The sequence below is a fragment of the Notolabrus celidotus genome, chromosome 15 (assembly GCF_009762535.1).
Source record: "Notolabrus celidotus isolate fNotCel1 chromosome 15, fNotCel1.pri, whole genome shotgun sequence".
Taxonomy (NCBI): domain Eukaryota; kingdom Metazoa; phylum Chordata; class Actinopteri; order Labriformes; family Labridae; genus Notolabrus; species Notolabrus celidotus.
Genome location: NC_048286.1, coordinates 22,227,412 through 22,245,504, shown reverse-complemented (window position 1 = coordinate 22,245,504; position 18,093 = coordinate 22,227,412). Strand labels below are relative to the sequence as shown.

The 18,093-nt window shown below is 40.6% G+C and overlaps 2 protein-coding genes across 6 annotated transcripts in view; both read left to right on the top strand.

The window, feature by feature from the left end:
• Positions 1-3,097, top strand: part of mast3a (microtubule associated serine/threonine kinase 3a) — a 39,787-nt gene extending 36,690 nt beyond the window's left edge. For 2 of the 3 annotated variants that reach the window (XM_034702645.1, XM_034702646.1), the window contains one exon: positions 110-2,587. In XM_034702645.1, coding sequence (XP_034558536.1) covers positions 110-903 — 794 coding nt within the window. In that variant the 3' untranslated portion in view covers positions 904-2,587. Of the gene's footprint in view, positions 1-109 lie in introns of all 3 variants that reach the window. The other variant, XM_034702644.1, reaches the window with a different exon arrangement.
• Positions 3,098-5,085: 1,988 nt separating this feature from the next.
• The window catches only part of pik3r2 (phosphoinositide-3-kinase, regulatory subunit 2 (beta)), a 48,011-nt gene continuing 35,003 nt past the window's right edge, over positions 5,086-18,093 (top strand). Inside the window, exons 1-2 of one of the 3 annotated variants that reach the window (XM_034702831.1) lie at positions 5,086-5,264; positions 15,502-16,418. In XM_034702831.1, coding sequence (XP_034558722.1) covers positions 16,100-16,418 — 319 coding nt within the window. In that variant the 5' untranslated portion in view covers positions 5,086-5,264; positions 15,502-16,099. Of the gene's footprint in view, positions 5,415-13,739; positions 13,838-15,501; positions 16,419-18,093 lie in introns of those variants that run through there. The other 2 variants (XM_034702829.1, XM_034702830.1) reach the window with 2 other exon arrangements.

Here is an 18,093-nt window from a genome sequence, read left to right as displayed (position 1 = left end):
CAGGGGCCTTTTACTCTTTGCTCTTCTTTGATTAAAGGGATTTAAAGTCACAGTATCCCTTAGGAATTATGTGAACTAATGCTTGTTTGTTTTTTTCTCCCCCTGTCAGACTCCAGTTCCTCTCCTTGCTCCAGCTCCCCTAACTCCCCTGTACCACAGGCCCGCCCCAGTTCCCTCCATGTCTTGGGTCGCTACACCAAAGCTGGCCGCTGCAAGTCCACGAGCAGCATCCCTCCTTCCCCACTGGCATGCATCCCACCTCCTCAGCCCCTCTCTCCTCAGTGCTCCTCATCCTGCCTCCCCAGTCACACCAAATCCCTGCAGGGTTTCCACGGAAAGACGTTGTCCCCTCCCACTATCGCTCGCCACTCTGTGCGACCCCGCAGCGCAGAACCGCCACGCTCGCCACTGCTGAAGAGGGTACAGTCGGCAGAGAAGCTGACAGGAGACAAGATGACAGGAGGTTGGCACGGAGACAGGAAGGCCTATAGCACCCGCCGCCACACGATGGAGGTGCCCCTGTCGGAGGGGGAGGGGCTAGAGGACATGGAGGGAGCCACTGGTTTTGTCTGCGTCAGCGAACACCACCGCTCAACTGCCTCGCCACAACATCGTGGCAGCAACCACCACTCCAAAGAGGTGGTGGTGATGAGGAAGCTGGCTCTGTCTGAGCGCAGAGACTCCTTCAAGAAGCAGGAGGCGGTGCAGGAAGTGAGCTTCGACGACTTGGAGGAGAGAGAGGCGACGCCGGGCCCAACGCCTCCCGCCTCGACGGCAAAGCCGTTTAAAGCGTCCTGGATCAACTTGGCCCAGCCAGAATCGACTGTGAAGCTGGAAGGAAAAGGAACACAGGGTACAACAACACCGCAGAAAGCCAAGTCAAAAGACAGAGAAGGGCTTTAGTGTATTCACTCTGTCTGGGAGAAAAGGTCAATGAAGAGTCCGACACAGAAGGAGACAGAAGAGTGAAGACGTTTTTGACCCGCTACTGTATGTACTGGCATTTGAAGGCCTTTGCATGAGTGTCCAGAAAACTGTGACCAAGTCCCAAGTCATCACAAGCAACTTCTCTACGACAGGAGAGCAAAGTAACACGGATGTTTCACCGTCACATACGCATCCTGCAACACTGTTCATCAAATAATGACTGCTAAACAATGTTTACTTCCTGGTTGCTTGTTTTCTCTCTTGGTTCTCAAATCACTGTGGCACCTGTAACTGATGTATTTTGTAAATATTTTTTGTTTTTTAATGAAGAAACTTATTTATGACTTTTTATGCTCATGTTGTTTTTGGGTTGCTGAAAAACGCCTCGGATATGCTTCAGCCTGAACAAGCCAAGAAAAGACTTTTTCAGTGTGGTTTTACAGGTGTGGGTGCAGACAGAGGGCAGGTATCAACAGTCTATATCTTCACTTTGTTTTTATACCTCAATGCCTGTGTAGAGCTGGGTGTTGTTTTGTGCCCAGATTGGGTTTTTAGAACAAACTTTAACAGTGTTCGTCCTGTAACATATGATGAATCGTTGCAGTGCTGCCTCTCAGATGAAATGTATTCCACAGATTGTGAGTGATGACCATTTCGACTCATTGATCCCAAACCCAGACCTTGTATAAACATTTTAAAGGACTGAAAAAAATCTACATCTGAATATTTGTGAGCTGTGGTGCCAAAGCATGGTTTAACCATTTAAACAGAGGTACTGTAGTTGTACATAAGAAGCTTCATGCATGCATGGGCTCTACTTCCATTTTCCATCTATCTCGTTTAAAAAAAATACCCGGTATCTCCTCTGGCAGTGGTTTGCATCCTCACTTGATCAGTGTACAGGTGTGCAGATGAAGCTGTGTGACTCCCTTTTGAACCCACGCTGTTGTCTCCGTCCTCTTAATACCTTTAATCAAACATCCGTCCAGCTCCTAACAAACCTAGTGTATAGCTAAAGTGTTTGCCTAAAGTCGTCGTAGCCGTGTAAAAGTTAGAGTACATTTATATTTCAGGATGATCACCTTTCTCTGCGGGATTCAAAAATTGTACAGATGCAACTGACACAAATTGGCTCCCTTGGCTGTTTTTTTTTGTTGTTTTTCTTAAAACACGTGTTATGAATGAATGTTTACATATTGGTGCAAATATGTGTGTGGACTCCTCATGGTTGTGTTAAATTATTGTGGAAAAAAAGTGAATGACAGTGGAGCTAGAACCCGAGGCCCTGAGTGGATGAGGGAGAGAGTAGAGCGGATTTCTTTTTGTACATTTTGATATGGAAACGGTCTAGTTGCAGTACTAATAACAGTATGCTGTGGATGTAAGGTATGTTGTAGAAACAATGGTGGACCTTTTAGTGGTGTTTTTTAAAGTGGCCTTGTAAGGGTAGATGGATTCGTACATTGTGTGATGTCACTGTAATGTACGAGGCCTCAAAGCATTGTGCATGTGTCACATCCCTTTATAATATTCCCACAGTCAAATGACAAACATGTTCAGTCTTTTGTTTTTTTATTTTACATTTTATGTTTTCCATTTATGAATTAAAGAGACTGTAACTGTGGGAACTTATAGTGGACGTTTAGCACATGCTAAGCTTTGAAACCTGGTTATGGATTGTGGGGGTTAATACAAAAAGTTAGAGGTTTGTTCAATGTACTGCGTGGTTAAAGTGTCTGTGTATTATACTCACAGAATTTCTGATGCAATATACATCCTGGTTTGTTCTTAGGATCTGATCTTTTGTCCTTAAACAACCTGTCATGGCATCCTTTTTTTCTTAGGTCATTAAGCAGAAGTCGCACCACTTATCTAAACAAATCACCATGACAACTTTCTTTTTTATTTTTTGCCACTGTTTGTGTGTCTGACAATTTCCATGTCATCACACAGGTGCTTAAATGTCACACTCCATATTTACCACATTGTGTGTGCGTGTGTCAGTATGTGTGTAAAAAAAAAATGGATGTTGCTCCCCAGATGACAAACTGGCCTTTACCAAGAGGGTATCTGATACAGACTGGTGTGACATTGTCAGTTTTTTTTTATTGTCTTAACAGTGCTTGAAATAAATGAATTGCAAATGGACTACAAAGTCCAGAACTACAAAGTGTGTGTTCTTGTCATCCATGCATGATTCAACAATATCTAACTACAGCAGTAGTAATAATTAATAATACCATATTGATACCTTTGTGTTGAAAAGACACTCAAGGTTTGATATGGACAACACAAAAACTTGAAGGAGCAATCATTATTTTAAAGACTACGACCATTATGTTATAATAAAAATAACATAGAGCAAGCAAGGAGACATGTACATTTATCATCTATACTTGAGACCTTTTTATAGTGTGGCCCAAGGACCAAAACAGATGCTGGAATGAACTCAACGTAGTGCATTATTCTTTTATGAAAAAAACAAATTCAATCCAAGCTTTTAAGTAGAGAATTAGAATTTAGAAAAATAAACGAATATGTGAAAACTGCAACATTAAGTTTCTAAAAAAATATGACTTACTTATCTTAAGTTAGAAAGGTGGTTTGTGGAAAATATTGTAACTCTTTAGGTCTGTAGGTCTAATATTGAAAATTAAAAATGTGTCCCATAGTTCAGAAAATTAATTTAAAACATGTTTTAAAAAGATTAAAAACAAAAAACAATATAATAAAACACAATTTATATTATATTATATTATTATTTTTTTTTATCAGTGTTTTAATTAAAACTTTTTTTTTCCATAATGTGTTCCTTTAATTTCAGTATTTATGACTTTTTCTGTAAAAATTAGACATGAATTTACACTGCGTGCACAATTGTTATGTAAGTTGCATTTTTGTGACTATTTCAAAACTATATTAATAGTCGTTTTCAAATTTGTTAAGAAGTCAGATAGTGAATGGATTTCTTCAACTGTGTGGTTAAAATGATGCTTTTCAGCTGTATTTTAAATAAATGCAGAATCTGCAGAATTGAGTGTGCCAAATTATTATGCAAGTTGGTGATGAGAGCATATAACTTGTGAAAATTAAAAACAAGGCTCCATTTTAAACGTTCTATTAATTGAGAATAATAATATTTACTACAGCTGTATTCAAACTTTAAAAAAACCAACAGTTTTCTTTACATTTGTATACAAAATAAAACTGTTAATGTCTCTGAAACATTTCAAATCTAAAGTGTTTCTCAAATGTCCAATATAACCTCCTTTTCTTTCAGTGAGGGTCAGAGGTCACTAGTAAACAGATTTAGAGAGGTTTCTGATGACTTCTCTGCTGACACTGTGAGTTGTACTTTGTATGGCTTTCCAAAGATGCTCGTTTTTGAGCTGTATTTCTTGCCATTACTGTAAATTGTCTTCTTCAGTATTGACCACAAGTTCTCAGTCCAGTTGAGAACAGGTGAGCAGGCAGGCCAGTTCATGAGGCGATCCTCTTTAAAACCCTGAGATGCCATCCTGTCCTGGGAATAACGTGAGGCATGTGACGGTGCATTGTGCTCATGCATGAACACTAGCATCTTTTTCACTTTAGCTGAATGTCTTTTCCTCCATGGAGGAAAATACAAATAAGGAACACCTCATGAACTGGCCTACCTGCTTACCTGCTTACCTGATCTAAACCCGACTGAGAACTTGTAGTCAATAATAAAGGAGATAATTTACAGTAATGGCAAGAAATACAGCTCAAAAGAGCCAGCAGAGAAGTCATCAGAAACCTCACTAAATCTATTTACCAGTGACCTCTGACCCTCACTGAAAGAAAAGGAGGTTATATTGGACATTTGAGAAAAACTTTAGATTTGAAATGTTTTAAAGACTTTAACAGTTTTATTTTGTATACAAATGTAAAGAAAACTGTTGTTTTTGTTGAAGTTTGAATACAGTTGTAGTAAATATTATTATTCTCAATCAATAGAACGTTAAAAATGGTGCCTAGTTTTTAATTTTCACAAGTTATATGCTCTCATCACCAACTTGCATAATAATTTGGCACACTCATTTTCAGTGTGCACAACTTTACAAACGGCGCCCCATACTCAACAGCTTAGAATTGCGAGCGTCAAATTTCCATAATGGGCCGAGGCCATTCGGTGACCTCTAGCTGGCGTTCGGGCTTTTCCGCTCGACTTCGTCTCTTTCCGCGCTCTTCATATTAGTTCCCACGCACTCTCCCTTCCCTGCGCCGTGCTGAGCTGGAAAATGGCTGTGTAGGGGAGCAGGGAGTCATGAACGGGAAAAGAAAGAAAGAGCGAGAGAAAGAAGGCAAAATAAGAAGTGAGTACAGGGTTTGATACAAGTTTCATGCAGCTCGAGAAGCTTTTCGTCCGCACGTGAAGGCACCACACGGACTCGGTCGCATACTTTGAAGTGTTTAAAGCGGCGCAGCAAAAAAAAAAAGTGAGAAGAGTCAAGAAATATCCGCGGGTGAGTTTTTCCAAGTTATTGCACATTTCCAGTACAGCAAGACAGCAGCAGCCACTGTAGCCTGCTGGAAAATGGAGGCTGCAAGTGTGCTTCAGCGCACGCGACTTAAAGCTGCCGACTTGTGTTGTAGTTGTAAGAGTTTGAAGTCCTGGTTTCTGTCGTGTTTGTTGTGTTTTAATGAGGTTTACACATTTAGCCTCCCTGCAACTTGTGTTTATGCAGCACGTTGTTGCTCGCTGCTCACGCACAGTTGACGTTTAAACGCTGAGCCCGTTAAATGACTAACATTCACATTTATCCTTATTTAAAGTAGTTATTTTAAATCCTCCTTATTGTATTATCTTTTAAATGTGTCATGATTCTCTATTTACTCCAAGTTTATGGCAAAGACATGTTTAAAACTTGCTTAAAAGTTCACTCAGAATATAAATCCTAACATTTCCATGATTTTTAAGCCAAATGTTAGAATTTAAAAGTTTAACATAATGAAAATATTGTCAAAGTGTGACATAAATTCATCAGACTGTGCAATGTCCTGCGTGTGTGTAGCATCGGTAGTGTATGTTACACTATAATAGTGCCTTTACATTGACTGCAGACCACAGGAGGCCTCACATAGCTGAAGGCCTGGTATGATGTGTGTGTGTGTGTTTGTGTGTTTGTGTGCTACATCTCTGGTGTGAGGATTTTAGCATGAACCAAGGGTTTAATGAAAATTGTACCACTTGCATAATACGACAAGCCACTCAACTGTTGATGAGACCCCCACCCGCCACCACCACCCTCCTCCTCCTCCTCCTCCTCCTCCTCCTCCTTCTCCTCCTTCTCTCTTCTAATTACTGAATTGAGCATTATGCAACAAAATGTCACTCCTTCATTACACTGATTTATCAATGTGAGACATAACTTGTGGCAAAGTAGGGATGATGATATTATCGGCACATTATCAGTATCAGACTATATCGGCTTTAAAATGAACTATATCGGCCAACACGCCGATATAATTAACCGATAAAATAATGGGCTGCTGCACACATGTTGGACTCATGTTTGAGGTTAACTGTGAATTTAAGCAGCAGTCTGTAAGGTACATGTAGCTGACTCATTTAGGCACATTTACTGTCAAAGAGTAAACCATTTTATTTAATTTGGGTTTAATTGCTGTACAGTTGCACTTTTCACATGTTCCCTGTGAACAGAGGTTAGGTTTACTTACTATGTCAAATGTGAAATTGATCAAATTTTCCCTGGTTGGGGGTTTTGTTATGATTGTCTCAGGGAGAGCATCATCCAAGTTTTAAGTAGGATGTATCATTTTGTATGATTTTTTTTTAAAGCAGTTGTCATAAATACATATATGTATAAAATACTTAACACTTAAAACTGCATATATGCAGTTTTAAGTGTTAAGTATTTTTCTTATTTTGCACAAGAAATTAAAATTACATAACAAATGTGATAAGAGTATCACCATAATACTTAGGGGTGAGTATTGCCAAGAACCTCACGATACAATACGCATCACGATACTTTGGTCACAATACGATAGTATCAATATATCACAATATTGTGATATATTGCGATATTCTACACAGTAAACTAAGAAAAAATAGAGATGGTGTTTATGTAAATCACACAATATTACTCAAAATTGAAAGGAAAAATTAAGTAAAAACTATTTGATTGAAAATAACTTTTCCACTTTATTGTTTTTGAAATACTGCAGTTGTATTTTAGTTCCAACTTTGCAAAAATGTGAATTTTTATTATTACAAAAATATCGATATTAAGAGTTGAAATATTGATATCATATTGGAGGTCAAAGTATCGCGATATATTGCTGTATCGATATTTTTTCACACCTCTAATAATACTGTACGCTAATTCCAATATAGAAGAGAATTGATGATCACTGCAATTAGGTGTGTGGAAAAAAATAGCGGTATCGGCTAAATGAGTTGTAAAATATCGGCATATCGGATATCGGCAAAAAATCCAATATCCTGCTTCCCTATGGCAAAGCATACATATTTTGCCTCAGTTTCTCTGAAAAGTGCTCACATGATTTGTTTTTGTGGAAAAAATGCCAAAAATAGTGTAATTTCTCCAAATGTCACTTCTCAGAGGGGTTGAATAAGCTGAAGAAGTTCAACCAAACAGCTGTACAGCTTTGGTTATTTCTGTGATATGTCCATTGGGTGAAGAATCCAGTGAAACATGAATAGTGTTATTTGATCAAGATAGCAGCTGAGTACAAATTTAAGGACATTTTGCTGGAGCTCACACAAATGCTTCAGGCTCCTGGCTGTACCCAGGAAAATCATCTGATAGCTGCAATAAAAAGAGTATTATTTTTGACTCTCAGGGAAATAAATCATAAATTTTTATGAGCATACCACACTGGGGAATATCTATTCAGTAATACACAATTTAAAACCGTCCTGAATGAGACCAATCACTGATATAACTGCTGATAGGTAACAGCTGTTTCACAGAGAGTTCCTCCTGCAATCCAGGAATAATATTGAAATCATGAGTAATTTTTTTTTTCAAGTATCATCATCAAGTGACAGACTGAAAGCCAGACAAGTGTGCTCATTAATTATATCGGATTGGATGTAGGTGCCACTTATTTTTTTATTGCTTCATCACAAGTCCAGTCAAACTGGTTCCCTGTTCGTGTCACAGTTGTATAAAAATTTGACACGCTCTGTCATTGCTGTGTTTACCCACACACTTTGATTCACACATAAGTCACAGTTTCATGCATTCAAACTGGACTTGTGTAAGGTTGTTTATGTGTTTGTTGTTACAAAGTGAAGTGGAGTCTGATCTGAAGAATGAGGCTCATGAACCTCTCACTATAAGCTAAAGAAAACAATCTTGTGATATTTCCACCTTTTCAGATTGATCACATTGTCCTTATTTGTTGCAGTCCTAATGTTTAAGTCTATCAGCACGCTAACATGGACTTTAGTTAGCTTTTGAACCTGCATTTCATGTCTTCTCTTCAACTGTGGAGCCTTGTAGTGAACTTTAACGTTCAGAACAGTGCCGTCTCAGTGCTACATAATCTCTGCAGCAGATGTTTCTGTTTTGCAAAGAGAACTTTCAGCCTCATTTAGGACACATTGAGTTCAGGTGAACATAACTCAAATCAAAAAATGCCAAAGCCTCCATTTTTAGTCTGAAAAATAAGTCGTCACAAGCTGCTGTGTTGTTGGCCTGTCCTCCCTGTGGCGCAGTAGATTTTTCAGTTCCATGTGGACAGATGGCTCGAGGCCAGGCTGAATGCGTGGTGTCTCTGTACTCGGCTCCTCACCAGCAGGGCCGCAAAGGGCCAACACATACACAGACTTTAAAAGCAATAATTGTGTGTCCATCTAAATTTCTTAATCAAAATGTCTCAGTTAATCATATTTAAGAAAAACGGAGAATTGCAGCCCTTTAAATGCTGCAATTCTGAGATTCTTATCCTTTATTCTCAGCCTTTCTTGTCTTGATTTGAACTTTTCTAATGAAAGAAGCTACATCCTGTGGTTTAAAAGTGTCGACAGTCTGACTAATGCAGAACTGACTTAACGTGCATTCTTTATCATGAGCAGCAGGGGGCGACTCAACCAGTCAGATTTTATGTAACCATATACAAAAACGGCTGCATTCTCACATGACTTCTAATTTAAGTTAATGTTTTACTAACAGATATTTAGCCCACCCCTCGTATCATGTAATATCAGTAAAGATAAAGCAGGGAATCAGCCTAACCACCAGCATAGAAATGTAACAGCAAGTATCCACAGCTGTAGGAAATGTTCTTGGTGCTGATTGGTCAATACTCCATGGCACCAGTCTGTTATTTCTCAATATCAGAACGTTGCTATGAAGAATAAACCATTGCTGGGGGTTTTGGCTCGACTTGATGAAACATTGAAGATTAGGGAATAAATACAAACGTTCCAGTTAGCATCGATTGTGTAGCGGGGAAAGTTGGGCTTTTGGTGCAAAGCGAACAAATGTAACACAGCAGCAAAGAGGCATGAAGTCTATGGAGAAGAAAATAGTCCTCTCGAGTGCTTTGGTCAGTGACCATTTAATGTTGCCTTGCTCCTGTCAGTGTGTAGTTAACCCTAGGCACTATAGGTTAAATCACCTGGTGTAAACCATAGACTGTATAAAATATGGACAGCCATATTACTGCTGTCGAGTGATTGTGATGTAGAGAGACAGGCTTTGAGGCTCCTAGCCAACAGTGAGTGTTCCCACCTGTCAATCGAGTCAGCTGTGCCTCTCATTGGAAGACTCGTAATCTCAATATCTTCAAAATTGCTGGGTTAGAAAAAAATTCACCCCCCTACAGTGTGTGCTGATTGAGAAATGAGCTATCCAGACTACACTCGTCTTTTGTACCAGGCTGTAAACATGTTTATTTCTGCTGTGAAGATCGTCTTTTTTGAATTGGTGTGTATGTGGTTTCCGGTACTTCCGGAGCCAGCCTCAAGCGGATCCTCGATGAACTGCAGTTTTTAGCACTTCCGCATTGGACTCATATTTTTAGACCGGAGGTTGCCGCTTGGTGCAGAGCTGTGGACCTTTTTTTACTCTAGCATCAGTGATAATGTTCAATTTAATGTGATGCTAAGTAAGCTCATTTTAACAAGATGACAGTTAATTTGTATGAAGATTGTAACAGACTATTTTAAAAAGAAGAAATGCACTAATTCTCAAACCGATAAAACGCTTTAAAAATCCCAAAAGTCCTAAGCGGGGTCATGTGAGCACAGGGGTTGAAATGGGTGAGCAGGATCCTTTTACTGTGTCTGATAGCTGGCTCAGACCAACAGGAGAAAATAATAGTGCAAAAATACCCAGTTATGTTAACGGGGTAATATGATATGAACTGCAGACTAAACAATTGGCCAGATATTAATATCTACTAATATTTTGCATTTGTCTACAACAAGCTAGTAACTGTTCCTTGATTGATGTTATTGGAGCTTTTATTACACGACAACATAAATAACTGGAGCAGTGCTGCTTTAAAAGAGGCTACTGCCACTGTAACCAACCCCTGACATCTTCATTTTTGTCTGTAGTAAATCACAAATCAATGCTGGAGATAATCAAGTTAGTGTTTTTCATATCAGACTGTACTAAAAATGTAGTTCCTTTGTGTTCTTATGTGATATTCATGTAGACTCTTTGAAATTGAGTCTGCTTTATCAGTGTGTAGGATAGCCTGTATATGGTTTCAATGTTTTTCTTGGCTTTATTTGTAAACCTTTAATTTTTTGATATGGATAGATTAATAATCTTGTGCAATACGCTCTTTCAAAATCAATGTATATTAGGGATGGGTATGAATACTCGAATACTCGCCATTGACCCCATTATTCGAGTAGCATTTTGTTACTCGCGCACCTGGCAACATAACTTGAACTCATACAGCATTACATGTGTGACTATGTTCTTTTTGTTTTCGCATAAGTGAATATACTAGGCAGGAAGATAATTAACAAGATATAAATGTATGACTTCTCCGGCCACGGCTTCAGCTTTAGTACACACCGAGCCAGATTTCAGGAAAAACAACAGTTTTACGGCAGCTACGGCAACTCTCTAGGAACATATTATTCCAACGAAAGCAAAAGCACAACAAACACAGAACTGTCTGCGACACCTGCGACATGTCAGTTAAAAAAAGTGATGTCTGGAAGTACTCTTAAAAAACGATGAAGTTAAAGTGCAGCGCAAGATATGTGGCGTTAAACTTGCGTACCAAAGAAATACTAGTTTGATGCTTAACCACATGCGCTTAAGGAAAAAGGAGAAAACAGCAGAGACAGATAACAGGTAGTCTTGCATCATGTTTTTTGCTAACCCTGTTAGCACACGTCGTTGTGATGAAACCAGAGTGGAGAAAATTAGCCTGCTAATAACCAAAATGGACTTTTATTTATTTATTAGTAATCAAGTAATCGAGTACAAGGATTACTGTAAATTCCCATCCCTAGTGTATATAACAGTTACTGTCTTAATTTAGCAACTTTAATGACCTAAACACCAAAACATTACAGTAAAATATCAAATGTACAAGTTCAGGCACTCAACTCAAATGTTTCGTTTCATCTGAGAAGTCCTGAACTTTATCAATATTTATTTTTGCAAAGATAAAACATAGAAAAGCAGCAAATTTTAACAATATTACAAGTCAGCTTTGAAGGGAATAACCAGCTGTTTTGGTACACCTGATCATTTCTATTCCTAAACGCTTGAAATCATACCGTTGAAAACTAGGGGTGGGAATCGAAAACCGGAACCGGTTCCAATTAATCAATTCCATCGGCATTGTACACCTCAAATGTTATCGATTCTTCTTAACGATTCATTTCCCAGCACAACATCATGTCGCGGTACGTTGCATTACGTCACACACTCTGCGACTCAGAACTCTTTCAACCACGTGAAAAAAATGGAGAGGAAAAGTTTTTAGCTCCAGGCTCCAGGGGCCATGTCCTGACTCACACGGCCGAAAATGAGGCACCGAAAGCGGGTAAAATACCTCCACGAGGAAAAGCGTTTTTCCTTTCCAAATTCAAGGTCTTTTCATCCAGGCTCCAGGGTCCACGTCCGGACTCATGTGGCCGAGAATGAGGTCAACCTATTGTTCAGTATGTTCAAGTTGAATATTTTCATGTCTTGTGAAGACAAAATTTTGGAAAAAATTAAATGGTTCCTTTTGAAGCGGAAGACCGTATAACTATTTTTTTCCCCCCCAAAAAAATACTCAGGAATCGTTGAGATTTGATAAGGAATTGGATTGATAAGCAGAATCGACAATGGCATTGACATTGATAAAATCTTATCAATTCCCACCCCTAGTTGAAACACTCATACACATCCATGGTATTTTGGTGGCAGTGTCAGGCTCTCTTGTATCATTCTGCTGTGTTAGTGATGCTCTGAATAGCTTATTTGCCATTTTACATTATGCATGCTAGTGTATAATGAACAGGTCAGAGCTCTACTGGCTGACTAAACACATCACGAGTCATTTGACGACTGCAGAGGAACATCTCGATGCCATTTTGAGTTCAAACTAGGTCTCACTTTAGTCCCAGTACTGTCTGTGACACAGATAACAGAGAGTAATAACCAGCTGTCCCTCCTCCCATTTCTTCAAATTACCGTGTTTTAATACATAAATAGAGTATAACCAGCTAGTGTTTGTGTGCCTTTTAAGTTCATGTTCTTGTTTAATATAGCACAGAATGCACTCTTCTTTCTTTTTTCTCATGAGATCATCACATTTATCTCCCTGTCAACTCAGAAAACAAAAATCTTCTCCTCTCATCCCATTGCACGACTCCAGAGTGACTCATGAAATCCTCTCCAATCAGGAGCAGCCTTCAGTTTTTCCATGTTATGCTCTTCATCATCATCCTGTGGCAGTTTTCATTCCCTCTAAATCATTGCATCATGCAGCGTGATGAGCGATCATCCGGGCTGCAGAGATGAAAAGAGTCCAGATAGTGCGAGAAGGTGGAGTTGTTTGGGTCAGATGTTTGATCACTGCCTAGATACATTTTCTAATATTAGAACGTTTCCTTGATTTGCCCGGCTTCTCTTGTGACTGCTGAGCACATGGCTCGAGTGGCAGCCAATCAGAGTGCGGGATTAGCTTTCCCTCTCTCTAGCAACAGTGAGTTACTTGCTGCCTATTCATTAATTATTTTCCTGTGGTCTCTCTCAGCCGTGTGGACTCTGCTGATAGCAAAGTGCTCCGTCTCTCAGTCACACTCTGCTTTTTTTCACTGCTGTCTGCCGCTCTGTGCTCTGACTGAATAAAAAGTATTTAAAGAAGGGAAAATGGATCCAGTGCTGCTGAGCCTCACAGCTGTTCCTGCTGCTGTTGCTGTGCTCCTACAACACTATCAGACCAGGACTGAAACAGGGACGTCTCCTTCCTCACCTCGTACGACTTTTCCTGCTCTGGAACTAAATAATAAAACAGGATTACAGAACGAGAGTGCTCCTCTCGGGCGGCTCTTTCTGACACTTCTTCTAGTTTTCGCCTCTTCTCTGCTGAAGCCGTGCGACTATAAAGAAAACACGGCAACTGGAAAAACAACTGGAGTTTTTTCGCAGGCTGAAGATGGGGGGGGTTGTCAGTTGGAGGAAACACTCTGTGTTTGGAGTTGGAGGGGGGGCAGGGGGGTAGAGCAGGTGGAGAGAAGAGGGAGGGGGGGTTTTAGGGTTGGGGGGGGGGGGGGGGGGGGGGGGTATGGTGGTGTGAGGATTGCGGGCTGTGGTTGGGTATGCCAGTGCCACGTGTCTAGCCTGGCACCTCTTGCTTCTCGACTCGAAGGATGTTGGACCGAGTGTCTGGCTGAGCCTGTCCGGCTTCTCTGTGAACCAAAAGTGGGGTGAGTGTTGCACTCTGCTGCATCCTGTTACCACCTTAACCCTTTTTTATTTACAAAGATGATAGTCTTACTCACGAAGGTTTGCAGGGAATGTGCGTTTTTTGCTTTCCGAATGTCGTGTGGGGAGAGAGGATAATCTAGACTAAGGTTTTCGAAAGCATGCACTTTGGCATTCAAAGACACAAAATGGAGGTTTTAAGTTTATTTTTTAAACTCTCACCTTGTTCGATCGAAGTGTCTGCAATGCATCACTCAAATCATTGTCCATTCAGGAACGTTTATGAAACGGTTGCACAACATCGGGCCTCCAGAAAAACCAGGCCTTCGGTTATTTGGACTCGGACCTTTTCGGGAAATTGTCCCAAATAGCTGTTGGCATACAACACCAAAACTTCCCTACACCTTCCCGTTTGCTCCTTCTCCCTCTCTGCCTGCTCCATCTCCTCTCTAGCATCCCTTTATCCCGTCTAGAGAGGTTAACAGGACCATCGTCCTTGGTTGGTCCACAAAACCACAGATGTCGTTCTTAATCTGGAACCCTAATCTCTCCCTCTCTTCCTTGCTCTCAGTCTGATCTCTCAGTGATGGCACTGTTAGGAATTTGAAGTTATTTTATTTTGCACCTCTGAAATCTCAACTACCGAAAAAAGCTCTGGAAATTATGATTTTTTCTCAAAGTGAGTTTATAAAGAATTGGAGTAATCTGGTTTAATCCAGCCTTTTGAAAACAGTTCTATTGTCGCTGTATGCCGATAACTGCCCGCTTTACATGACATTTTCCTGGGCCCTGCACTCATTTCTCATCAGAGAATATTCGTTATCCATCCCTGGTTGACCTTTTGTCTTGTTTTGGATGCTCTGAAACAAGTCACCAGAAGAAGTGTGACATAATGCAATAAGACGTTTGCTTTTTATGTGGTATTTTCTGATTTTGTACCAGAGTTTAGTTACTCACTTGACTGGCTGTTCGATGTTTCATACATTGGCAGACTTGGTACGGTATGATTTCGCTATTTTGACAGAATGAAGCCGAAAATATTTCTCAGGCATCACAGGGCTCTCTTTTTTTTTTCCTCTGCTACCGAGGAGGGGAACTGTTGTAAAGGGTTCTGCATGCTTCCAGAACATTCTGGTCGCCCCACAGCCGTAATGCAGGTCCTACTTTTTTCCTTTTTGCATGCATGATCTCTACGAAAAAATGTTTTCTTCGCCATTTTGGAAATGCATCTTTCCGGATGCTGCTAATCGCACATGATGTTGGTGTTGGTTTGGAAGGGACGTTGGTTTCATGGTGAAACTTCTTGCTCCTGTGGAAAGTGTGATGCGTCAGTGAAGGGCTGTGAGTGTGTGAATGTAAAGTGGAGGGAGTGGAGGCTTCTGTCCAGGGACTTAGTCTGCTGTTGGTCATGACGCAGCAGCATCATCCGATTTCTCCGTCCTAACCAAAGACTGCACAAATGCACGGAGCTGCCGCAGTTCGCCATTTTTATACAGCGCTTAAAGCTTTACATCCATACTCTATATAGTGCTGTATATATGGCTATTTTTTGTATACATTTATTGACAATTAAATCCTGTTTTTCATTATGTGTTTGTGTGTTTTGGCCCTACTTTTAATATTTTTTTCTCTTTTTCCCTTTCTTCCCTTTGTTTTTTTTTTTAAGGAATGCAGGTCAGTCGTAATCTCTGTCCGGATCATGTGGGAGCCTGAGAGAACCGAAGAGGATTAAGGACCTTCCCACTCTGCCACTCGTCGTCCAATCACACCGCTTCTTTAAACCGCGGGGAGCCGACGACACAGGGCCCTTCGACTGGCAAAAATCTTTCACCAGGCTGCTCCAACAGCACCCGGCCAGCAGGTTTTCCGCTGCTTGAAGGAGCATGTTGCCGACTCTCTCCCTCTGCTCCATCATCTGGCTCAACCGGGGTATCAAGCTGAGGAAATTGCACCAGTCCACCAACACTGGCCAGGTCTAAAAAACTGCTGCAGACATAGGCAGATCCGCAGCAAAACGCTACCTTATCGACTTTTACAAAATGCTTCTAAGCTTCGGGTGACTCCCGCACCCTCCCCTCGCCCTCCCCCTATCTGCCTGAGCCGCCGAATCAACACCGACACCAGAGTTTACTGACTCTACAGCCTCTTTTGGTTACCGCAGACGACGCCTGTTTAGCAGAACCCTGTCATTGCAGTTGGACTCAGGCTGCACTACTTAATCCTCTGTTCGTCGGCCATTTTGATTCTTCTTCCTCCCTGACAAAATGGCGACGGAAGGTTTCCAGTACCTTGCTCTCTACGCATTTACCAAGGACCAGGAGGAGGACTTGGATCTGCAGCCTGGGGACCTTCTGACGGTCAGCAAGGCGTCTCTGCTGTCCACAGAGAGCTACAATGAGGGCTGCGAGGAGCAGCCCGAGCACCTCGGCTGGCTCCTCGGGTACAACGAGCGCACTAAACAGAGAGGAGACTTCCCGGGGACGTACGTCAAGTACGTGGGCCCTGTTAAGATGGTTCTCCCATCCAGTCAACCGAGGTCCCAGCGACCCCTTCCTGCTGCCCCAAGACCAGAGGCGACTCAAGGTATGAGCCTCTAATGGTTATTCTTAGCGGTGCAGCTTCACCTGTGATCTTTGTCTTCGTGTGCGGAGAATAGTTTTAAGAACAAGCTGTGATTTGCAAGTTGACCTGAAAAACAAAGTTACATTATCATACACAAAGTATATGTTTCATGTAAGTACAGAGAGACCAGCAGCATTCTGTAGAAGTGTTGTGTTATTACAGTGTCTTATCACTTTTATCCTTACGCTGGTTGCGGCAGAATATTTGAAAATGTTCTTAATCGTGTTCAGTTTTGCTTTCTTCAAAGACAAAAATTCTGAATTATTTAACATTTTCTCAAAATACACTACCGGTGAAAAGTTTGGAAACCTTCTCATTCAATATTTTTTATTGATTTTAATTATTTTCAACATTGTAGATTAATACTGAAGACATCCAAACTATGAAATAATCTGGTTTTGCCATAATCTGGATTACAACAGTAGTCAAATAGGGCTATCCATTGTGTACTAACCCTACCTCTGAACAACACAACTGATGGTCTCAAACACATTAAGAAGGCAAGTCATTTTACAAATGAACTCTTGACATGGCACCTGTTCATTCAAAACCATTCTAGGAGACCACTTCATGAAGCAGACTGAGAGAATACCAAGAGTGTGCAAAGCTGTCATGAAGGAAAAAGGGTACTACTTTATAGAATCTAAAATCTAAAATATATTCTGGTTTGTTTAACACTTTTTTTGTTAATTAAATAATTCCATATGTGATCTTTCATAGTTTTGATGTCCTCAGTATTAATCTACAGTGATTCAAATAATTGAAATAAATACAAACTCTTGAAGGAAAAGGTGTTTCAAAACTTTTGACTGGTAGTTTATTTGTTCTGTCCAGTACAAAATTATTATTGACAATTAATATTATATCACACACCAACATTTTCCATTTCATTTAACTGAGTGAAAGGACTTAGATCACAAGGAACCAAGCTTTCTTGACTGCTTCCTTGAAACTTTATCTTCCCACTTCTGTCTTTCTATGACATTTTAATGTATATATTTTCTCCTTCTTTTTGCAATCAAGACGAGAGCTGTTTTTTTTTTTCCTGATGTGAACACAGTTTGTACGCACAGGAACAGACTGCTGACAAATGCTGAGCTGCTAAATCACACAGATTTGAAAACAGCTGTCGGGAGTCGCCGGTTTTGTTTCTGGTCAGCCGTCTTGGCAGTTTTGATTGGGCTCTCACATTTGGCAGTGACCTCACCGTGACCCTTTAATCTTTACTTAAAACACGTCATAAGCCTCACCTCTCTGGAAGCCCAGCTAACCAAACTCTCACTGCCGAATAATAAAGGGCTAATCCGTCTACTTACTGGACTCTCCTGTACAGGTCTGCCATTGATTCTGTCCGTCTGTGTGGTCCCCTTTACATCCAACACTACCGCATCCAAACTGCATTAGAGCTTATCTGCACAGAAATGTTTGCCTCTCCCTCGTTGTGACTTGTTATTGACCCGACTCTGATATGGGTAAAGAGTCATGCAGGCAGGAAGGGTCATAAGTGCAGTTTTGACAGAGTAAGAGAAGGGCCATCCAGATATTGAATTTTGCTTGGCTCTGGGAAAAACAGTCGTTTTAGTAGATGCATCTGTTTTTCATGCAGAATAAAATTGAACATTTCAGGTACACAATG